The 25,307-nt window shown below is 35.2% G+C and overlaps 1 protein-coding gene and 1 pseudogene across 1 annotated transcript; one reads left to right on the top strand and one right to left on the bottom strand.

The window, feature by feature from the left end:
- The first annotated feature begins 9,819 nt into the window (after positions 1–9,819).
- Positions 9,820–11,292, top strand: LOC132054480 ((2Z,6Z)-farnesyl diphosphate synthase CPT6, chloroplastic-like; annotated as a pseudogene).
- Positions 11,293–20,407: 9,115 nt separating this feature from the next.
- Positions 20,408–24,660, bottom strand: LOC132054479 (sesquiterpene synthase 12-like). The gene is made up of 7 exons (XM_059446478.1): positions 24,427–24,660; positions 23,663–23,948; positions 22,707–23,079; positions 22,389–22,607; positions 22,105–22,243; positions 21,715–21,963; positions 20,408–20,701 (listed from the first exon to the last, which is right to left on the bottom strand). Exons 1-7 carry the CDS (start codon positions 24,658–24,660, stop codon positions 20,408–20,410), a joined length of 1,794 nt encoding a protein of 597 aa, XP_059302461.1.
- Positions 24,661–25,307: the final 647 nt, after the last annotated feature.

Raw genomic sequence — 25,307 nt, 5'->3', positions numbered from 1 at the left:
AGAAGAAAACATATTTTTTGTAATTTTTTTTTTTGAAAAAATAAAGACAAAATTTATCCTAAAATGTGACTATTTTTGTAGCTCTCGATCTTTTAAAAGTAAGACTTACTAAAAATGAAATAAAAATTAAAATATTTAATTAAACCTAAAAGAAATATTTAAACGCTAAAAAATGGTGTAAAAACTTATGTTCGGTCAAAAATTAGGTGTTTACAGAATGTCTCTCTTTGCTTGGAAACATGAAGAGTTTTCGAGCAAAGACATAATTTCTTGTGACTGATTTTTGACCTGACACACGACCATTATTTGAAAGGCGAAAAGAAACAAAAGAAAAGGATATGGCCGAGTCTTGATTTTGGGCAGCCTACATATCCCGAGTTTTAAGGGAATTAGGTCACGTGTAGTTCAAGTGGGTAGATGGATAGAATGATGAGTTGGAGAATCGAGTGAGCTCCCTTCGAGGTTCCGGTTCGTGGCTCCTTTTATTACAATTAAAAAAAATGAAAAATACAACAAAAGAAGAAAGGAAATACAAGATCCTATCTACTCTACTTGTCTTGAACCTTTCTTCAGACCTTCACTTAGATCTTCTGTCATCACCTCACCTTCTTTCGGTAGGTACCTTGATCTCGAAGTTTGATCTTGAAGTTAGAATTTGTGACTTGAACTTGCAACTTGGAGTGAATTGTTGATTCTCTTCCAAATGACAGTTCGTAGAATACTCTTGGATGCCTGTTTCTTGATTAGAAGCTGAGAAGATGAATCTTGAGATGTTGGGCCGCTTTATATGTCAAAGTTGACTCTAACTGTCCTTGCGATTGAGCAATATTATTTTCTCTAATCAGTGATGGAACTCCATTTGACATCAAATTCGTGATTTGCGGGAAACCTGCAAGCCATCAAAGACGAACAAAACGAACAAAAATTTTCTGCCCCAATTTGCACTAGGAAATTTTTGGGAGTTATTAGTAAAAACTAGAAAGTAACTACTAAAAGAAAAAAAAATGATAAGAATATAAGCAAAGTACAAAAATAAAATCAAAAGCATCTAGGGAATATTGCACCCTGTGAAGGCAAGAAAAAAGAAGGGGTATTTGTTCCCTACAATGCAACCAGGGAGTGTCGTACCCTGTGAAGTCATGAAAAAAGTAGGGATATTTTGTTCCCTAAAATGCAACTAGGGAGTGACGTACCCTGTGAAGTCATGAAAAAGGTAGGGGTATCTGTTCCCTAAAATGCAACCAGGGAATGTCGTACCCTGTGAAAGCATGAAAAGAAATAGGGGTTTTTGTTCCCTAAAATGCAACCAAGGATTCTTGTATCCTGTGAAGTCATGAAATAAGATTTAGGGGTTTTCGTTCCCTAAAATGCAACGAGGGAGTGTCGTACCCTGTGAAGTCATGAAAAAAGTAGGGATTTTGGTTCCCTAAAATGCAACAAAGGAATGTCATACCTGACGTGAAGGCATGAAAATAATTAGGGATTTTTGTCCCTAAAATGCAACCAAGGATTTTCATACCTTGTGAAGTCACGCAACTAAAGTTAGGGGATTTTGTTCCCTAAAATGCAACCAGAGATTGTTGTACCCTGTGAAGCCATGAAAAAGTGTAAGGGCTTTTGTTCCCTAAAATACAAACAGGAATTGTTGTACCCTGCGAAGGTATGAAAAAAAGTAGGGGTTTTTATTCCCTAAAATGCAACTAGGGAGCGTCTTACCCTATGAAGTCATGAAAAAAAGTAGGGATTTTGGTTCTCTAAAATGCAACCAGGGAATGTAATACCTTCTGAAGGCATGAAAATAATTAGGGATTTTTTTCCCTAAAATGCAACCAAGGATTGTCGTACCTTGTGAAGTCATGAAACTAAACTTAGGGGATTTCGTTCCCTAAAATGCAACCAGGGATTGTTGTACCCTGTGTAGCCATGAAAAAGTATAAGGGCTTTTGTTCCCTAAAATACAATCAGGGATTGTTGTACCCTGCAAAGGCATGAAAAAAAGTAGGGGTTTTTATTCCCTAAAATGCAACCAGGGAATGTCGTACCCTGTGAAGTCATGAAAAGAAAAAGGGGTTTTTGTTCCCTAAAATACGACCAGGGATTGTTGTACCCTGTGAAGTCGTGAAAAAAAGGTAAGGGTTTTAGTTCCCTAAAATACAACCAGGGAAGGTCGTACCCTGTGAAGGCATGAAAAGAAATAGGGATTTTTGTCCCTAAAATGCAACCAGGGAGGGTCGTACCCTGTGAAATCATGAAAAAAAGTAGGGATTTTAGTTCCCTAAAATGCAACCAGGGAGTGTCGTACCCTGTGAAGTCATGAAATAAGAAATGAGATTTTTGTTCCCTAAAAATGGAACCAGGGATTGCTATACCCTGTGAAGGCATGAAAAAAAATAGGAAGTTTTTGTTCCCTAAAATGCAATCAGAGAGTGTCGTACCCTGTGAAGTCATTAAAAAAAGTAGGGGATTTAGTTCCCTAAAATGCAACCAGGGAATGTCGTACCCTGTGAAGGCATGGAGGAAAAAAAAGTAGGGGTTTTTGTTATCTAAAATGCAACTAGGGATTGTCGTACCCTATGAAGTCATCGAAAAAAAGTAGGGGATTTAGTTCCCTAAATTGCAACCAGGGAATGTCGTACCTTGTGAAGGCATGGAGGAAAAAAAAATAGGAGGTTTTTGTTCCCTAAAATGCAACCAGGGTATGTCGTACCCTGTGAAGCATGAATAAAATAGTTTAGTTTTTTTAAAAAAAAAAATGCCCCAATTTTTGAAACTGAGGAACTTTGAAACTCTTTTTATTTTTTGGATTTTTCTTGACTGAAATTTCTAAAATACACTGTCCCAATTTTGAAACTGAGGAACTTTGATTTTTTTTTTTTTTTTTTTTGAAAAAAAAATAAAAAAAAATGTCCCAATTTTGATCTTTTGGGGATATGAGACTTATTATTGAGTGAGGCCAAGCCCTAGTATAGGATTGCCTACGTATCCTGCCTTAGCAAGAATAAGGTCGAACGTAGTTCATAAAAAAACTAAGATTTTTTTTTTTGCTTTTTTTTTTCTTTTTTCAAAAGGGTGTCTCTTATAAGGAGCACCAGAGGATGAAGACAAAGAAATCAATTCATCGGTTTAGTATATCTTGACTTTAGTTGGCACTAACTATTTGTATTATGCATCGGAAATTACCATCAATTACTCTCGGACGAACCGGAGGTCAAATTACAAGTGATTCCTATAGTTTCAAATGGTACCTCAAACATACCTAAGTATTGATATGATCTATTCATTTTGCATCAATTAGAGGTTTTGAATTATTCCTATCCTCATGTTTCAAGCCCCTTTACCACAAGTAAAGTCCTAATTCACACTCAATTTAAGCATTTAGATCTTAGGACGTTCAAGAAGTAAACTCACACTCAGAAGGATGTTCAATGCATGCAATTGAGATACCATATGCTTGGCCTTCATGTAAGTATCTACTAATGTGAGGACACTCAGAATGGGATCAAGTAGGACTTGTTATTGGCTTGTAATAGGATTACAGATGGGTAGGATATATATTTGTGATAAAGTGACTATTCCCTCCTTGAGCATAACACTATACTTCTATATTTTATTTTTTTGGATGTTCGCACTCGATCTTTATTTGCTTTGCTGATTTTTTTTTTCTTTAACTTTTCTCCTCTCTTTTTTGAGCTTTCCTCCATTTTTTGTAGTTTTTTTTTTCGCAGCTCTTTCTTTTGTTGTTGTAATTTACTTGGACTTTTGCATTTTTCACTTTTCCCCTTTCCCAGCTTAGATTTTGTTAGTGCGCTCAATGAGGTGGGGCCAAAAGAGAGATAGTGCACTTATGTACTCGAAAGGATATAGGATAAATTGTGATTTATCCAAAGAAAAAGGTTTTAGGCTCAAAAGGGTAACACTAGGGATCATATGTCATTTGGTAGGCTTGAAAGACACAATCGGGTCAAAGAAAGCCTACAATCCTTTCTCAAACCAAGTGTTGCTTAATATTTCGCCTCAACAAACATTCGGGCCAAGTTCTAGATCAACAAAGCAATGTCATTGAATTTTCAATCTAAAGCTCACCACACAATGCACATGAAACGATGAGGTCGGATTAATTTTGACCATAAATTTTAGCAAAAGAATTTCTCAAGTGTCACATAGGTATAATCAAGAGGTATCAAAAGAATCTATGGTTCACAACAAAGTTGGTCCTCTCTATCATCTAAATTATTTAACACTTGTTTCTTTATCATGCACACTCCTAAATATGTTGGTGCCAACCAAGTCAAGAGATTTTTTTTTATTCCTTTTTATAGGTGGACCGAACCCGAATGAAGGGTTGCCTATGTATCTTGTCGAAATAAGAATCAGGTGTGCGTAGTTCGTGCAGAAAGCATACAAATAATTCTTTTTTTTAAAAAAAAATTATGTGATAAGCAAATAAAAGGTTTTATTTTATTTTTTTATCTATAAGAATAACAACTCTCATTTTTTTTATTAGATTTTTTTTTTAATAAGGAATACCGAACCCAGGAAGGGCTGCCTACGTATCTCACCGGGATGAGAATCAGGTGTGCGTAGTTCATGCAAAAAGCATACAAATAATTCTTTTTTAAAAAAAATTATGTGATAAGCAAATAAAAGGTCTTTATTTTTTTTATCTATAAGAATAACAACTCTCATTTTTTTTTTTAAGATTTTTTTTTATAAGGAATACCGAACCCAAGAAGGGCTGCCTACGTATCTCACCGGGATGAGAATCAGGTGTGCGTAGTTCATTAGAGAAAAAAAATGGGGGAAAAAAACTCAACTATTTTGAAAACTCGTCTTTTTTTAAAAGGTAAAATCATGCATCACTTGGGTCTTAATAATTAAAATTCGAGTATTCTTGATCTCTTTTTTTTTTTAATCAATTCACCCTAGAGCCGGTCAACAATCGACAAACCTTCCATATGATGTTACAAATAACACAGAGAATGCACCTGTTGGTCTGGATATAGGGTACCTGTCCTAGACGGACCCGACCCTTGTGCCGAGCCCCACTAAGTCAATTGTACATGATGCAAATAAAGCGTAACCTACTAAGGATAATCACCGCATGTGGCTTGTTCTACAAAGTTTAGCATCGTGATGGAGTAGGTGTCTAGACTGGCGGTAAAACGAGCAGACAACTCGAGTCGGGCAAGGGACAGTTTACCGGTAGTAGTGCTTTCCGGCCTCACTATTTTTCCTCCCCATCCTAAAACATGTGTGACTGTAAACATCCTTCCCAGGAGCGTAACCGCATCTCTGGTATCTCAAAGAAAGGTTCGGGAGCGTAATTGCGTCTCTGAGTGCACAATGTGTGTGAAGTGTATGCCAGAAGACTCGTATGGGTGCGCGAGAGAAGACTGTTTATATTACAATTCAGACAATATCAAAACGGTAAATAAGCAGGCAAATAGCACATTAGGTCAATAAATAGTATATGTATCCCAAAAAAAAATCAGGTAAAGCCAAATATGAGTCAATATAAAAAGCTCGAATTCTGGTTTTCCCCAGTGGAGTCGCCATCTGTCACACCCCTTTTTTTTACCCCCCGCTTAAAAGGATTTAAAAAGAGAGTTTTTCCAATTGAAGTGACATTTTGAAAAGGGATTATTTTATTTATTCAGAGTCGCCACTTGGAATTGAGTTTTGGTGTTCTAAGTCACTTTATTGAATCCCTAATCAAAAGGAAATGACTCTATTTTTATTAGTCTGCGGAAACAAAAGTCCGAGTAAGGAATTCTGTTGACCGAGGGGAAGGTGTGAGGCACCCCTCGAATCCCGTGATTCTAGCACGGTCGCTTTATCAACTTATATTTGGCTTAAATTATTTTTTAGGATACATTATGTTTATGAACTTAAGAATGCTTATTTTCCGCCTTCTTTGATTTATTCTAAACATATTCAAAACTTTCTTATGCATTATCAATATGAATTATCACAATTAATGAACCAGCAAAACAAAATTCTAACTTGGAAGAGCCATTTAACATTCGGCCGAATAATTCTACTATATCATAACAAAGGTTTCTACTTGTCCGATTCTAACTTAAACCGAGACTAATTAAATGAATATAACCGAGTTACCCATCATCAAACGACCAATTTTAATTAAATGAAATGGGGTAGTATTTAACCCAAGGAACAAAATAATTAAAACATGAAGCTACACTGTCCTTTGATAAACCAACACTCATTGAGGTTGTATACTATTAACGAACATATTAAATTGGAGATACTATTGTTATATTTACTGTAGTATTAAATTCATAATTTAGTTCGGATTGAAAAAGAAAGCTCTTTAATGGTGATTGGCTTGCGGGATTAGATATGACAATAGCTCGGAAATTTATTCATTGAATTCGTATTTTTAAGTAGTCTAGGAAGCAGATGAAGTAGCGGAGGAATAGAGTGTCAAGAATACAATAAGGCAGGAGATGCCAAGAAGAAAAATGATCTGTCTGTAACGGTTCCTTTAAGCCAAATGCAGAAAATATTTTATGTATTACCAATATTTCTCTCGACATTTATGCAGAATCTTTCCAATTTTGGTTAAGTGACTCAAATTATTTTTGCATGTTAAAAGGAAAAAAGAAGAATATTTTTAGAAAAAAATCATGAATTTTTGTTAATGCTTCTACACATTTTAATATTTTCTTTTTTTAATTGTCCTCCATTTTTTAGTTTTTTCCTACTATTTTCTACAATGGAAAAAAAAGAAATTATATATATGAAAATAATTTGGAGATGTGGTCCTAGAAATCTGGTTGTAACTAATCAGAATCATGATGAGTCGTTTTCTCTATAACTTCTCTTAAAAGTATTCCTAAATCTTAAGACAATCTGATGAGTTTGAAGTGCGGATTGTACCACCTTTCCCATTTCTTTCTTTCTCTCATCTTTCTCACCTCAAGCAATTCCTTCCCCACTATTTCACGTGATTTGTTTGAAGTTCTTATTTTATGAAAGTCTTGACAAGATAAAAGTTCATTCTAAAATTAAACAGTAGTATAATGTTTTGGGGAATTGGGGGAGGAGTTACAGAAGGGGCAGTGATTACTTAATTATTAAACCATTGACAATTTCTATCATAAGTGAAATATGAAAAGTGGAGAAGATAAGTAATTAATTTTATTTAAGTGAGCTAATTCTTTGATTAATATATAATTTCATACTATAAGGCTTTTGACTTTCACGATTCTGATTCAACTTTTTAAGTTTTTTCTTAACTTGGCAATCTCTGGGAAGGGATATATTATTACCACCCATGTCTTTCTAAGAATAAATTTTTTCATGGCTTTAACATTTTTCAATAAGTTGTAGAATAGATCTTAATCACTGACAATAATTGTGATGGAGTGGTAAGTATTCTTTCATTTTTAATCAGATGTTCAGGTTCGAGCTTTGGGCATGAAACCACATTTGTTAGGGAACTCTTACCGCCTAATGTGGGTCGTTCCGCTACGAATTCAAATTTAATCGGACATTAATATAAATACCGGACATCAGATGAAAAATAAAAAAAAAATGAATAGAAGGTAATCATTTCCTTGCCATAATTTCAACGAAATTAGTTAGATTTTTTCTTATTTGATATTTATTTATTTTGTTACATGATGTTTTCCAATTTTACAGTTTTGTTTTGGAGATTAGTCAAGTGCATGATGAATTAGCAGACAATATTGATCCCTACGCTTTTCACTTTAAACAAAATAAATTTTTAAATAGATGATATAATTTTTTTTGGAGTTAATTGGATTACATCTCTCTCCATATATATATATATATATATATATATATATATATATATATATATGATCGCGCGAAGCTTGGATAAATTGACTAGTTCGTTATTTCTTTAGGTGCCTCAAATTAAATTGGACATGAATGTTCTTGATGTGATTGTAACTTATTATCATGTTGTGAGTTTGGAGTAATAAAATTGCCAAATTCATCAAACTGTGGAGATTATGTAAAGTCAACTAAAACTAATTCTCCCTCCGGATAAAAAAAAGTGTCTAATTAGCCTCTCTTTTTTTTTTTGGTAAAAAAAAAGTGTCCACTTATCAAATCAAGAAAGAATTAACCTTGTTTTTTTAGATTTGCCCCTGTTAAGTGTTATATGATCAAATCCCAATATCTATTTAATTAGGGGTAGTTTAGTCAAATTACCTATTTTTGTCTAGGAATTAGTATTTTCTTAAGGGGTGTGCAAATGGCTAGGTGGACTCTTTTTTTGATCCAGAGGGAGTACTAGTAAGGATTTAAGAAAAAAGAGCCAGAGAGAAGTTAATTAGCTACTCCCTCCGGTTCATATAAATGGTGCATTTAATTAGCTTGGACACACTCCTTAAGAAATCATTTATAAAAGTAAAAAATATTTTAAACTAATTTACCCTTAATTAAATAGTACATATTTTGATTACAACTTATCTAAATAGGGGTAACTTTAAAAGAAAACAATTAATATCTTCTTGATGATGTGAAATACTCCGACAAAAAGTAGGGACAAGGTTCACGTACATCCCAGTGGCGGAGCCAGTAATTTGGGGAAGAGTGTGCAAATTTTGTTCTCACTTGTGTTAAGGGTGTGCAAAATTAAATATATACTCATAATCGCTAACATTTAACCTATGTACAACGCGTAATTTTCCAGTGAAGGGTGTGCACACACCACCCTTCGCCTAAGGTGGGTCCGCCCATGAACTACATCCTACCTTCCTCAGACTTCATTTGTGAGATTACACTGGATATGTTGTTATTGTCATGTGAAACACTTCTTTGGCTCTTTGCAATGGCAAATTTATTTATCACTATAGTAACCCATGCAGCCTAAGATTCTGTTTAGCACTTCAATAAGGGATCATTTGGCGACTGACTAGAGTTACACAAGTATTAGTGACGCAGTAATTAGTTGTGCAGGGTCAGTTATACAAAAATAAGTAATGCAACAATTAATTATGCAAAAATGTTTAAATTATTGTATTAGAAATTAATAAACATTATATAATTTTTTAGAAGTTCAAGAATTTTGTTTCTAATAGATTGAGAAGAGGAAGAGCCTACCAGTGAGCATCATCAACATCTTCTTCTTGCTATCCAGAGAGTAGCGTACAGATGAAAAGCGTTTAAGTGTGGAGTGATAGACAGGGCCGTCTCAACAACATTGGGGGTCTAAAGCTAAACTTCAAACAGAGAACCTAAGTTTTTAAATAAAAGATCGTCATATATATTTTTGTTTAACGTCTACTTTTCTAGCTTTTTCAGATGCAAAGTCATTAATTACTGTTTTTAATTGATTTTTTTCTAACAAATTCTTTTCAATTGATAATATATCTAATCCATTCAGTCTCTTTTCAGACATTACTGATCTTAGATAAGATCTTATCAGTTTTAATTTTGAAAAAATTTCTTTCGATTGAGGCAACAATTTATATATAAAATACATCTTTAAGGAAAAAATGGGGTCCCAAAAAAATTGGGGCCTCTAGCGATTGCTTTATTGGCCTTATACCGCTATACATAAATTTATTTACAACTTATACTTGTTTTATTTTTGTGAGATATTAAAATGACAATCAACCACAGCTAGGTATTAGCTATGCTAGTTTTAATACACGGATAAGAAAGTCAATTTGGTCGGCAGAAGTAGGTGCTTGCTAAGACTTTTCAGATTTGGATTGTAAATTTATAACTATCACTATCGACCATCACCAAAAACAACATCGTCATCAACTATCATTATTGCTAGTTATATAACTATTACAGCAAGTTCCATAAGTTGCATAAGAAACTCATGTTCTGAAATCCCAATCCTTGATATTAATGAGACTAAACTAATTACTGCAAGGAATTGATTTTGTGGTTGTTATTCAAAACTTCAAGTTTAGGTTATTGGTTGCAGTGTCTTGATTTTAATTTCTTCTCGAGTAGTATATTACTATGGCAAGCTTCAAGCCTTCTGTCAAGTATATTACTACTAGAACACATTTGTGAATTCTTTGCTGCAAAGTATAAAACTTATTAAGGTTGAGGAAATGAGCTCTTTTTTTAATGTGCCAGGCCAAGCTCCTCCCAATATACAACAACTCTCATAATTTGGGTTTTCCATCATCGAATTCATCAGCATCTGTGCGTAGTATCCAACTTCATCCAGAGCTTATACCTAAACATGTAGCTATAATAATGGACGGCAACAGGAGATGGGCTAAGTCTAGAGGCTTACCGGTACAAGAAAGTCACAAATTTTCTTAATCCTAATCTTAAAAATATTTGTAACATTTCTTCCAAACTCAGAATAGAAGTTCTCACTGCTTTTGCTTTCTCCACTGAAAACTGGAATCGTTCAACTTCCAAATTTATATAAAGAGAAAATATATTATTCTCTTTGTCCCATATGTGAGGAGCACAAGATTGAAACAAGAAAAACTTTTGAAACTTGTGATTTAAAGCAAGCTATAAACATTAATTTGTGTAGCTATATAATAACAATTTGACTTTGAGCAGGAGGAGGTTGATTTCTTGATGCAACTGTTCGAAGAGTTCTTTCAAGAATTTATGATGTACTTGGTTTGGTTAAATTAATTTGTGTAGCTAAATTGACAGAGGGATTTCTCTTTTCAATTTTCTCATTCCTTTGAATCAACAATTTGGGGCTACGAGTATCTGTTATTGGAGATAGACCTAGACTTCCCGTAACTTTACAGAAAAGCATCGAGTTAACAGAGGAGGCCACCAAAGCCAACGAAGGACTGCATCTTATGATGGCACTAAATTATGGAGGACATTATGACATGTTACAAGCAACCAAGAGCATTGCCAGTAAATTGAAGGATGGTATCCTACAATTAGAGGATATCGACAACAAATTATTTGAGCAAGAACTCTCTACTAAGTGCGCCAAGTTCCCCAAACCTGATTTACTAATAAGGACCGGTGAAGAATAGAGAATCAGTAACTTCTTATTGTGGCAACTCGCTTATTCTGAATTGTACTTCACAAATACACTATTTCCTGATTTTGGAGAAGAAGCTCTGAAGGAGGCCATAGACATAGACGTTTTGGTGGATACACATATTGAAAATCTTTTTGTTAGTTTAAAGCTCTGAGCATCTCTTATAATGGTATGTGTTTTAGTATTTTGTGACCTGCAATAACCTCTCAGCCAAATTGATGATTTTAAAACAGGAGGGTTTTTTGATTTCTTCATGCAGCAACAAGCTTGGAGAATTGTACTATATTTGTGAAAATGTTTATGTTAGAGTACTTTAACTTATTACGAGTACATATGAGAGAATCTCTCCTCAAGAGTCACTAAAATTTAAACTAGGGAAAAGGGTCAAAATTTGTAACACCTCGTACCATTAAACTAGGCAACGTTCATGATTTGAGACTTAGAAGACCAGATGAGAAGTGTTGAGAATAAATTCGTCTCAGTTCAGCAAAGTCCCACTTTTACGACCAGATATACGGACCGTATATTATTATACGACCCATACTTTCAGACCCTGTTTAGTAGGCAGAAATTCTAGTTTCTGCCAAAGTTTTAAAATGCTTTAATACGGACCGTACTTGGTGATTCTATAATAATATACGGACTGTACTTTCAGTCCGTAAAACTCTTTTGGGAAATATCAGTTTCTGGAATTTTAATCATTGTTAAATACGGTCAGTTTATGCAGACCGTATAAATTTATACGGACCGTATACATGGACCGTATAATGCCCCAACTCAGTTAAGTAAAAATACCTCAGTTCAACCTTTTTATTCTATTTTTCATACTCCCAAGCCCTGGTAGGAAGGTTTTCTTCTCCCATCAATCCAAAACAACAAGGTAAGCCATTCCAAGTCAATTCTAACATATATTCATGTAATCTAATAAGGAAATCATTGTTCCTAACCTACGGTTTTCAAGAAAATCCATCTCAAGCCTCAAGGTTTAAGCTTTTGGAATTCTATTACAAGTTTTGGAGCACTAACAGGTATGTAGGGTTTCTATCAACGTGTGGGAACATCATTGTTCTTACCCACGCCACGTTCTTCCATGATTATACAAGAGTTCACCAAAACTAGGGTTTTTAGATAAGTTCATGATAAACCCTAAGTCCATGTACCATGATATACTATGTTAGATTACTAGTTCGTTATTGTATTCCTAATCTTTCATTTTGGTTATTGGGAATCCGTCCGTAATCCATGAAAACCCATATGTTGCATTCCATGGGTTCCTACATGCAAGATATTAAATATTATGCTCACTTTCATGAATATCCTACATGTCCACACGTTTTCATGCAAATAAATTATATAACCTTATCCATGTTATAATACAAGTCATGTTTTTATGAAATTCATGGGCTTCTCAGCCAACTATATCATGTTCATGTTTTTGGGAGTTGCATAGATTACCGAGAAGGTTTTATGCCTGAAACTACGTATGCCAATATAGGATAAGGATCGCTCTGCCCAGTAGGACGATTCCTTCATGTATTCCCATTGAGGGATTTTGGATCCATTCATGTCATGTTCATGTCTTGTACCCCGACAAGGTACAAGATGGCTTAGCTGATCGGGCAGAGATCAGACGCCACGTACTAACGTGGTGGTTACTGTCGGTTATACTAATGCTCTCCCAAAGATATTTTTACTCATGTTATTTATATATGTATTCATGTTCATGTTCATGACCAGGTTTCAGTTTCAGCTCTTATCATGTTATTTCATGTACCATGCTTATTTCATTCAGTTTCTTTACATATCAGTACATTCAATGTGCTGACATCCCTTTTCTATTTCCCGGGGGCCTGCATTTCACGATGCAGGTACGGATTTACAAGACGCCACATCTGCTTAGTAGGATTTACTCGTATCAGCTTGTTAGTGAGCCCCATCTTATTCGAGGTGTTATCCTTATTTATTTGTATGTCATGTTTAGTAAGTTAAGGTATGCTGGGGGCCTTGTCCCAGCAAGTAGGCTTTACCGTTCAGATTCATGATAGAGGTTTCATAGACTAGTTAGTCAGTTATGTAAGATACTCAGAGTTGTGTAGCCATCTTTGGCTCAGTTTACGATATTTCCGCATTCACGTTTTATACAAGTATTTATTAAATATATTATGACTTCTCATGTTTTGTTAAGGCTCATCATGTTTCATGTTATATTCCGCTCATGTTTATGCCCCATGTTGATTTAGCAAGCCATGTGATTCGCTCGGTCACATGCAGTCAGGCACCGAGTGCCGTGTTACGCCCAGGCCATGGTTCGGGGCGTGACAAAAATACCCCCTCTACTTTGGAAAAAGGGCTAAAAATATACTCTGTTACGAAGGGAAGAAGTGGAATAGTTTGAGAGAAATTGGGGGAATAAGGAGACCGTATGGGTTATTATTTAGTTGAGTCGGGTTTAAAAGATGAAATCGGGTTATTTTTGGGGATTTGGGGATTTCTGTTAAGAGAGGGGTATATTTGAAAACTTTAATGACAAGAGGGGTATTTTTTACCCAAATTCGTAACGAAGGATATTTTTAGTCCTTTTCCCAAAGTAGAGGGGTATTTTTGACCCTTTTCCCGTTAACCTAAGGCTACTATATATAATACACGCCTCCGTATACTCAAAAAACATATTGACAGACACTACAACTTTTAAGTCTTAGTAAAATGTGTGGCCTAACAATCTGACTGAAATTCCATCTAACGCTTTTCGCCTTTGACAACACCATTGCTCATTAATTCAGCAGAGCACTTGTGGAAATCGAATTATTCTGGATGAAACATGATCTAAAATATTAAAATAGAATCTTCCTCTTCTAATCCATTGACATGGCCAAGGGCGGACCCACCTGTTACACCTCGTAGTTTTGTACGTGAAATCTATTAGGCATTAGTTGTCTAAGTGTAGACGTGGAGCACTTCCTAGGATATGGGAGATTGTATGAACCTATCTCATGGTTACGAGGGTTTAAGTTCATATCATGAGCTATGGAAGACTCTAGGACCAAGCAAATCAAAGAAAATAAGTTTGTCGAAAAATTGAAAGAAAAAAAAAAGTTGGCAGAATCAAGGATAGAATTTTGAGTCAACTTTGGCGGGGTATATCTTCATGCATATTAGGAGTTTTAAGGTGTTTCAAAATCCTAAAATGAAGTTTGTCGAGTCTAGTTTCCAACGCAACAACCCGCTCATCGATAGGACATCGGAGTAGAGAATTATGGACGTTACAATTTAGGCTGACAGAACAGAAACAGCACTGCTACAGTACTGCCGACTTTGAGCCACTATAAAAAGGTTAAAAACCCCATTTTTTTCCATCAAAAACTTCTAAAAATTTCCAGAAAATTCAGCAAGCAAGACTCTCTTATATCACATAAAAGGTGAGGATTTTGAGTCAATTTCAAGTTACGGCGTATTAATCAAGGTCACGACAACGTGTAGTCTCGTTTATAATTTCATTACGTGTGTTGGAGTTGGCTTGGAAACAAAGTAAATATTGAAGATCTTGCTACTCTAGTAAAGATAAGGTATAAATTATTGAATCTCTCTCTTTATTAACATTGATTTAGGAATATTTACGAGAATAAAATTTATAGTTTATTGTGTTGATGTTGTTGGCTTATGGGTTGAGGTTTGAAGAGAGTTTGGATGAAAATATACATATTTATCTTGTAGAATATTGAGGATATTGTTGTTATTATTGTTGGTATTGTTTGGGAGTTGTTTTGGTATTTGGAGGAAGTAGATATAGGGGAGATGCTGCCCAAATTTTCGTAACCCAAATTAGTCTTCCATAATTAGTGCTTATAAGTTGATGGAAATATGATGAAAGTATGATTAAAGGTATATTTCTCAATATATAGGCTCGGGTGAAGGGCAAGCATCGGTGTAAGGAATTCTTTAAGTGGTGGCTTGACGGATAAGGTATGTAAGGTGTTCGTTTCCCTCTTTCTTTGGCACGAATCCAACTAGAATATAAACACGAGCGTTCATAACAAATCCACTCCATTCCCGTGTTTTGTATTTCAAATCTTAATGTCTTGTTATCTTATTGATTCTTAAAATATTATTTTACTTATCATCATCGATTACTTCTTTGGACTCGATACGAATCCCATAAGCTATTCGGAGGCTACCGACTTTATGTCACTCCGAAAGGCAAAGGTCAGATCATTGACTTCTCATACATGGTATATACATATAAACAAATGTATTTCACTATTTTACTACACCGTGCCGCGCTATAGTCAGACGGGCATGGCGCGTAAATGTGCACACCACTGCAGTAGGCATGTTATGATATTGCCCCGGATGCGGGAGGCCCGGACGCGGGCTAATGATGATAACACCGAGCCTTAATGGCCGAGCATGATACTATATATATGATACCGAGCCTTAATGGCCGGGCATGATACTATATATATGACACCTAGCCTTAATGGTCGGGCATGGCTACTATCTGTTACGTACATATATATATATATATATATATATATATATATATATATATGTATAAGCATACCAATGTTTTTATCATGCATTGTATTTTGTGCTACTTCCATATGTTCGGTTTTCTTTTGCCTTACTTATTAATGTTACATTATATCTTAATTATGTTGCTACTCTCTTGCCTTACATACTCGGTACTTTTATCAAATGCGACGTCACATTCACACGCACGGGACGCTGCATTTCGTCTTTGCGAGCTCGACGAGTTATCGAGGAGCAACCGCGGTAGGATTTTCCGGCTTCGGCGGTGTTAGCAAGTGCCACTACTCAGGGCTTGCTATCTTTTGGTACTTTTACATTAGTATAATATATGTTCATATGTATACTCTTAGAGGCTCATCGACATAGTGGGATATGTAAATATTATGTATGGCCTTGTCGGCCTTGTTTTAGGTTCATGACATTTTTCTGATAGCCTTGCCGGCTTTATGAAATACGTTATGTTGTGGCGACCTTGTCGGTCCGCATTTGTACCTATGTGTTGAATTATCGGAGACTTCTATGTTGGGCCTTTTCTGCGTACAGGTATTCTCTGAGTTATGGTATGTGATGTTCTAAGTATCTATTAAGTCAGGTGGTTTTCGACCTACGGGTCGGAGCCCGTCATACTCCTCATTAGGGGTGTGACACCACCTTGAAGGGTGGGGGACACGTGCCCCGTAACTTCGGAAAAAACCCTATATACATATATTTATATACCTTGCAAAACTATCATATATTTTAAAAGGATTCCTCAAACACAATTGCTAAAGTAGTTCAGTTGGTAGGAGTGCCCCTGAGCTGATGCTCACCGGTTACGACCCGAGTTCGAATCTCGGCTCCTACAATTATTATTTTTTAAAAATTTGTGCAGTAAATTGTTGTACAAACCTGCATTTAATGCAGATTTTTAATTTTTTTAATCTTTTTATTGTTTAGTCCCCCTCCCATTTTACTTTTTCATTAAATCCCTCCCCCCAAAAGCCCCAAATTTCAAAAGATCTTTTCCTAACGTAATAAGCAAAAAGAAACTTCTTTGGCTCTCTCTATTCTCAAACCCTTTTTCCATTCTTCCATTATCAAGTTTCTCACAAATCACTAAGTTAGGAACTTCACCCATAGTCGAATCTATTGTCGATGTTCATTAATTTCTCCAACAATCGAATTCGAGCCAACGAACGGACTTCTCTTACGGTAAAGCTTTCCCTTATTTTTTAGTGATTAATATAGATTACTTATTATATGACTATATAATAGTATTTAATTACTAGGGATTGAGGAATATATAACTTTATAGATTTAATTTAATTAAAAATTATATTATCTTATACTAAGCCCTAAAATCTTATCACATTCTTAAATTTGGGATTTTGTTCAATCAACTTAAGGTCTTTTAAAGTTAGGTTTGTTTTTATTTTTCATATGGATTTGGGAGAAGTTTATTGGTTATTTGTCCTCTTTTTAATAATATAATGATGATAATGAGCCTAAGATGAATTACGTAGTACTATTAGTAATTTGTTTTTAAAAATAATTGTTTAGTTTGTTACTTTGAGAAGGAAGTATTTGCAACTGTAAGTAGGGGTGAGCATGGTATGGTATTTGAAACTTCGGTACGGTAATTTTGATTTTCGGTTTCTAAAAATACTATACCATTACAGTACCAAATTAATTCGGTATGGTTCAGTATTTTAAAGTTCAGTTTCGGTATTTTACGGTACGGTAAATCGGTACCATAGTTTGTCTGACTTCCACTCACATATACTCATATTGTGGAGAATTATGACTTCCGCTACTTAAGAAGCGTCTCAATTATTATGGACTAAACACCTTACACATGTAAAAATATTCAACAGAAAGTACAAGCAATCCCCTTTGTAAATTAATTACACAAAAAAGACATTTAAATCAAGATAGAGTAGTCAAAGTTCCAACATTTAAACAATTAGTTTTTTCATAATACTAGTTTATATATTTGTTGTATTATAATACTAAAATATATGAATTGTATATGTAATTATACACTTCGGTATGGTATTCGGTATTTCGGTATTTTCTTTATGAATACCGAATACCAAACTTTTTAAAAATGCATACCAAATACCGTACCAAATACCATAATACCGAAAACGCGCTATAAAAAGTTTCGATTTCGGTATGGTAATCAGTATCTACCTTACCATGCCCACCCCTAACTGTAAGCAATGATGCTATTATTGGCCATTTTCAAAAAATGAAAACGCGTCGAGTTCAAGTATGAGTTGATGATGTACTTTTGTTATATTAGTACCAAATTAATTATATTTGATAATATTGAAGTTTGTACTTTGCTATTGTAATCAATAAGTTTTTTAAGAGTCGCACGCCTAACTTTGTCGCTAGTAATTGGCGTACTAAAGATAATGGTGCCCCCGTTACGCTCAAATCCTGAATCCGCCTCTGGACAGGGCCAGTTGACTGTTAAGAATATAAAAGGCATCTTGGTTATGAGACGATCATGTTCATAACACTTCATTTTAGACAGGTATGGATTAGAACCACGATCAACTACAACTCCATTTAGGCATCAAACACCTTTCCAAGCATCACTTTCCCGCTTAGGAGATATCGTAGATGCATTTCAGAGTTATAATCTTCAAAAGATGAAAGTTGCCGAGATGAGAATGTTGAGACGGATGTGTGGGCACACCAGGAGTGACAGGATTAGGAATGAGGCTATCCGGGACAAGGTAGGAGTGGCCTCGGTGGAAGACAAGATGCGGGAAACAAGAGGCGAAATGGTTTGGACATGTGAAGAGGAGAGACACAGATGCCCCAGTGCGGAGATGTGAGAGGTTGGCCATGGATGGTTTCGGAAGAGGTAGGGGTAGGCGAAGAAGTATTGGAGAGATGATTAGACGGGATATGGCGCGATTCTGACTTGCGGGGACATGACCTTAGATAGGAGGGTATGGAGGACTCGGATTAGGGTAGAAGGCTAGTAGATAGTAACGTTTATCCTTTCATATTAGTAGTCACATTATCGCGATATAAGTTCTTGTGCTTTGATTTCTGCTACTATTTGTTATCCTATATTTTGATTATCTTATTGTATCTGTGATAAATCACTCACTTCTACTTTACAAACGCTTCATGGCTTAGTCGCTTTAGTGATTTGCATTTCCATATCGCTTTGAATCTCTTGGCCTTATCTTACCTCTTTTTATGCTTTTATGCTTTCTATTGAGCCGGGTCTTTCGGAAACAGCGAGTCCTACCTTGGTAGGAGTCGGTGCGTACGCTCTGCCTCCACAGGACCTCACGTTGTGGGATTTCACTGGGTTGTTGTTGTTGTAATCTTTAAACCATACGAATTAATGACAGTGGTATTCTCTTTTGTAGATTTTCTTGGAAAGAGATGAAACAGTGCAAGGAATGTTGGGAATAAACCCGTCACAGAAATAATATTCACGGTATTTACAGCGGAATCATAATGTAGCACCGTGATATGGTTAATCAACAAGAATAAAAAAGAGCGATAATGACACTAAGATTTTTACGTGGAAACCCAAAGGGAAAAAACCACGGTAGGAAGACAACCGATATCACTATAGCAAGGATTTTACACTTTGTAGGTGCGAGTAAAATCTCTGAAAACCACTACACACTCAAAAGAAATAACCCTCTTTTAAGATTTTCTCACCTCACTACAATATCGCTCACACTCTCTATTTTTCCTCACAGACTATTTCTCTATCTGTGAATGCCTCACTCTTCTTTCTCTCTTTGTTGGTGTGATTAAAACAATTGAGGGAGCTCCTCCTTTTATAGGAGAAACAAACTTTGTCCCTAAGTTTGCTACAAGAGCACATTGATTTTCCTCCATATCTTGTCAAACTTTGGCTCCAAGGAAATCAATACTAGCCAAGTAATTTTGGCACATGGGATTTCATTACACATGGGGCTGGACCCATCAAGGAAAGCTCTCTATTCCACAAGTGATCTGGCATAAGTGAATGCCCTTTAAGGCCTCTTTCTTCATGCATAGATCATTGAGAAGAATAATGATGAGGTTATTACACTCTTTATAATTCATGGTCCATCTAGATGTTCCTGATGTCTTCTTTGTCATGAGGAGTCTATCGATCATGTATATTTGATTCCCCAAAAGAACCTAGAATTATTATAATCAAGTATGTGGAATTCCTACGGTAGCCGTGTCAGACAGAATCTTATACTGGTGGCTGATGAAAGCTAATAATCAAATTCATGCCGTTGTCCTCCAATGCTTACTTAGTATCATCTTGCTGGGAATCTTGAAAAATATGAAAACATATATATGTAGTTTCAAGTTTAATGCTACCAAATATACTTTCAAAAGATTCCAACATCAAATTCAGACCATGATCCTTATCATTATGCAGATTCATTTCCCTTTTGTTACTTAGGAGGTCGTTGGCCAGCTATGATCAGTAGAACTGAAAGACTGCAGCTCTTAATTATACCAATGACCTTTTAGATAGGCTTAACTGCATATCTTTCAGCCAGGTCCTTTTTTTTTTTAAAAAAAAAAAAAAAAAAAAAAAAAAAAAACTTTGTACTGAACTGTCTATCAAATCACTCTTAGGATTAGAGTTGATAGGTTACATAGTCCACTCCTTCATGCATTCACTTTTTGAATATTTAATTACAGGCTGAGGGCTAGGCCTAACTCACCATAATGGAGGTCTTCTGAATTTAAAGAAAAAGAACTACTCTAGCTTTTGCTCGATAAATTAAAGAAAATTTGCTCTCATACATTCGCAAGAAGAATAAACTGTTCATATATTATCTATCACATATAAATAGAAGAACTTCAATTCATATGTCTTATTTTGCTCCAATTGAATACCTGACCAAAGGCGCATCTGTATTATTATCCTCATATTTTGACAGATTCAATCAGCAACAAGTTAATCATGTTCTTAACATTGCCTTTGGAGTTTGTGTATCCATCTCCCTCTTTGTACAGAGTATCCATCACACGCGCACAATTTAAAACTCGTTCGAGGACAAACATTGGTACTTCAGTTGGACGGAGTAATGCCTTGTTCATATCTTTCCATGCATTCGTGATTTCCTTATGAAACTCAATGTACGCCTCTTCCTTTGAAGCTCCATATTCTTTCATGTAGCATTCAATAATTGAAGCTACATGTGCTCTTTGTTGTTCAACCTACATGAAATAGATTCCAATTATCTTCAGTACAATTATACATTTTGAACATTTTCCTTTTGTCATAGCAAACTTTTAAGCCCAGCTGAAGTAAATCTAATACAGTATTATATTGTCCCATGAGGTGCGGCCCTTCCCTGGAGCTTGCTAACGCGGGATGCTTTATGCACTGGGCTGCCCATTTTTACAATTTGTTCTTTTGTACACATGCATATAATCAATCATTGACAAGTTGTTCTGTGTCCATCATTTTAATGTAGATAGTTTCTTTTTTTTTTTTTTTTTTTTTAAATCCACTAAATTATCTTGTTCTTATGTCCAAACTCTCGATATCACATATCATTGTATTTACTAATTTTTTGTTGCAAATGTTAAGGTATTTCATATCTCAGAGGCTCAGACACCAAACTATTGTATATTCTTTGTTCTTCATGCTACCAGGACTATTTCCTTCCTTCTCCGCCTCATTATCATCATCATGACATTGATTTTCTTTATGATATTACTATGGGAGCTGGATGGTTTAAACAAACAAAAAAAACCTTACAATTGAATCAATATGTATTACTTATTAGAGAAGAAAGGAGTAACTGGGAAATGCAGATGCAATACTTGCTGAAAAAAATCAAAAGGAAAGACGATCACAAGCAGCTCTGATTAGACTGGTGTATTCATAATATGTGAGTTCCATTTGGAGGGAAATGAATTCAAGAGTGTATGAGCATATAGAGAAAACAGGGGAAAATATTTCCAGGGACATTGCATATCTTTGAAATATTAGAGCTAGACCCACAGTTAGTATTTTGCTGAGAAAATGTACTTTTTGAATTTTGCTAACTGATTGAGTCCTGTGGATGATGTCACTGCATATGTAGCTAGCAGTTTCAGTTGTAATGTATTTAGAAGGTCTATATTACTATCATTTTGTGCCAATGAACGTTCAAAATTGGAAGTGAGACTTGCTTTATCTTTTGGGAAACAAAATAAAAGATAAGTATTATTATTGTACTTACTTCATGTCCAGTCATATCACACGTTATCCTATTAATTACTGAGGAAGCTCGAACTATCAATGGCTCATTTATCATCCATTCAAAAGTTTCTCGGGATATAAATTCCTCCATACCAAACAAAGAAGTTGTTGCTGTCATCATATAGCCACAAGATACAAGTGCATTCTCCATATACTCCTCACAATTTGGAGTATAGCCAGCATCCGACCATTGGGCTTCCTTAAGAAAGGCTCTCACCAACTTCTTCATCTAAAAAAGAAATAGAGGTTAGCTAGAAAATAAATACCTTCTTCTTCTGGAATGAGAGCGTTTCCTTGTCACTGAAATTCTTATTTCTTCAATTTAACTTAGTCTAACTGATTTATATGTGGGTTAGTAAAGCAATATTACCTCATATTTTGCATAATATACGCGGTCCGATTTACATTCCTTGGCCAATAATTCTTCCATTTCACCGTAAACGTCTAGAAGGGCTTGATAAACAGGTCTCATATATGGTGGTAATGAATCGATCGCACTAATGTCCCATCTAAAAATCAGGATTTGTATCAGAACCACAAGCTAAAACTTTTATGTATATATCATTTCACTCAACAAGATAACAACAGGAAGACATATTTTTTCATATTCATCAACGAGAGATTGTAAAAAAATATATGAAGTTTATGTTTTACCTCTGGATTGCATCGGTCAAAGGCACAAGTTCGTCAACGGTTGCGTAAGCATCAAAAGTATCATCAAGGATGGTGTCGATCTTGAGTACTTTTACTAGCATTTTTCTCGCACGACTATACTGAGGCTCAAAATACAATCCTAATATCCAAAAGTAACACTCGACCAATCTGTCTCTTGCATATGGATATTTATTTGCAAAATCCAAAATTTTCCACCACCTACCTCACCAGAGCAATGGTTTGTTGCATTCCATTTTTGTTAAATCCAAAGTATCATTATTCATTTAATTAAAGAAAATAGATCAACTAATATAGTACCTTGTAAGCTCTCTAAGCTCTCTCTGGTGCAGCTTTTGCAACGCATTAAAATCCAATTTTGCAAATCTCAAAAGCAAATCGTTGTGTGCATCAATGCCTTCGTAAATGGATATGTATTTCCTTGCTCCCACCCTTGGTGTAGCTTTGTGAATAGGGTAGCTTAAGGCTTCAGTAACTTGAACTTTTAGCGAGTTGGTCAAGCTGGGGACCATGAACTCGAGACGAGTGGTAGTAAAGTTAAGGGCTTCTTCAAGAATCTCCTCCTCGTGCACTCTTAGATGTGCTGCTTCATACAAACTTAATAATCCTTGGACATCATTAGTAAGCATTTCTTTGAATCTTCCATCATGGTTAGTGAATTGCTTGAACACATCTAATTAAACAACATGTTTTTAATTTGACAGAAATTAATTTAGTTAAAATCCAAAAAAAAAAAAAAAAAACAGTTATGTCAAGTTAGATATATCTACCAAGAGAACTTACATATTCTTACAATAGCTGGTGGATTTAACAGCTAAGAATCTAGAATTGCCATATCAAAATTGGTGACAATTTTTCAGTACAAGGACAAAATTACAATTCAGAGGAGAAAAGAATAACGAATTGCAGTTACTGGCTGTGTCCCAAAAAAGTATGCTAAGCCCATGGATGTCGGGCATATTTCACTATGTTATGATATCAAATTTTCTATATTTTTACCTGTTTCGTGATGAATTTAAGTGTGTTCATATGCCCAATTAATTAAAGTTATTGATATATTTTGTTGGATGCTACCGATGGGGTGAAGTATTTGAGCTTAAGTATTTTTCAATTTTTGGCTAGACGACGTGAATGTCAAAGTAAGAGTTAGATCATGCTCATGTCTAAAGAAAAGTGAGTTCTCAAGCAGTACTAGAGAAAACTATAGGTGGGAAAAAGAAAACAGTGAAGCAATAGAGCATAGATAAGTTACCTACCTGAAGATATGTAATGGCCTTGTTGTCTCACAAGTCGGAAACGAAGAGCAACGACGTAAAGGTTGTCATCAATATTATTGTTCTCACTCTCTAGTTGGGACGTCGTATCAAAGATGTTCTGAATGGATGTTTCGATCTCATTATGGAAATGATATGCTGCTCCTAGTCGCTGGATTGTATCTATCAAGACTAGTTTTTGTGTACTATTGTCGGGAGTTTCCACCAACATTTTCCTGATGATCTCTTTCAACTCATCAAGTTCAAGTTGTTCTTGGCTACTAATTTCCTGCAGGAGAAAATTCAGCATAGTAGATTAGTTTTGAAACTTAGACTATAAGTAATTATACTAGACTATAAATAATTATACTCCTTCCGTCCCAATTTAAGTGGCTTTGTTTGACTCGGCACAAATTTAAGGAAAAAAATGACTTTTGAATCTTGTGGTCCTAAATTAAAGATGTGTATAATGTACTAAAATGTCATTTGAATCTTGTGGTCCTAAATTAAAGATGTGTGTAATGTACTAAAATGTTCTTTGAATGTTGTGGTTTTAAACTTCTAGTAGTAGGATGTTTAAATTGTCAACTTACTAAATATAGAAAGAGACAATCTTTTTGGGACAGACAAAAAAGGAAAGTAGGACACTTAAATTGGGATGGAAGGAGTAGTAAACGATTTCAAAGGTCTTTAACTCGTGATTAATGTACGTAATGTTGGAGAGGCAGGAAATTTAGAAAAAGAAGGGAAGCATATATATTATATACAGTTTGTTTAGAAGTGTAGGAGAGAAAATGGTATCCCCAAACGGTTGATGGAAAATTTGCCAAAGGACGTGAAGAAGTGCTGCTGGAAGAAGGATCCATTATTGCTTGCGTTATTATTTTTGTTGATTGTTGTGCCACTTGACAAGTGTAGAAATGGAAATTAGGATTTGATCCCCAATGAGTAGATTGAAAATTTGCCCTCAATCTAGGTGAAGCAACCATTGCTTGATTCATTCTTTTATCTAGCTCTCTCTTTCTGAGTTCACAATAAGTAGTATTATATCGACGAAAAGTCGATTGAAAATTAGGCAACTGAGGAAAGACTGGTAATGCAAACATTGCTGTTACACTTTCGAGTGTTGCAGCTAATTATATGGCCATCCCACCCACATTTATTAGTACTGCAGCTTAGATAATTGAAGATGTGATGTTGCAGGGGGCAACAACTTGTGGCGAAATAATGTCGCTTTTTTTTTTTTTTGGGTGGGGGGGGGTGGGGGGGGGGAACTTGTGGCGAAATAATGTCGCATATATTGGTTCCTCATGACTTTTGTCCTTGGAATGATAAAACTAAACTAAATCCAATTACATTAATGTTTTGTGCGAATATATAATATTTAAGAAAAAGATTGTAGTAACGAAGATTATATACAAAAAAAAAATTGATTATATTAATTTCCCGCTATGTGCGAGGTCCGAAAAAAAGCCGGACGCTAAATATGTTATATGGAGAGTTATATATATTAATTATGAATACATATAAATTTGCTGACTATTATTTTTTTAGAACAACCCAAAAAGGTAATTATCCCTTAAACTTTTTCCTCCAAAATTTATTTGTTTTTCCTCATCTCCTATTTGACACATCGAATTGTGCACCC

The sequence above is a fragment of the Lycium ferocissimum genome, chromosome 4 (genome assembly GCF_029784015.1).
Source record: "Lycium ferocissimum isolate CSIRO_LF1 chromosome 4, AGI_CSIRO_Lferr_CH_V1, whole genome shotgun sequence".
Lineage (NCBI taxonomy): Eukaryota > Viridiplantae > Streptophyta > Magnoliopsida > Solanales > Solanaceae > Lycium > Lycium ferocissimum.
Note: the sequence above shows the minus strand (reverse complement) of the source record. Positions and strands in the feature narration are given on the sequence as shown.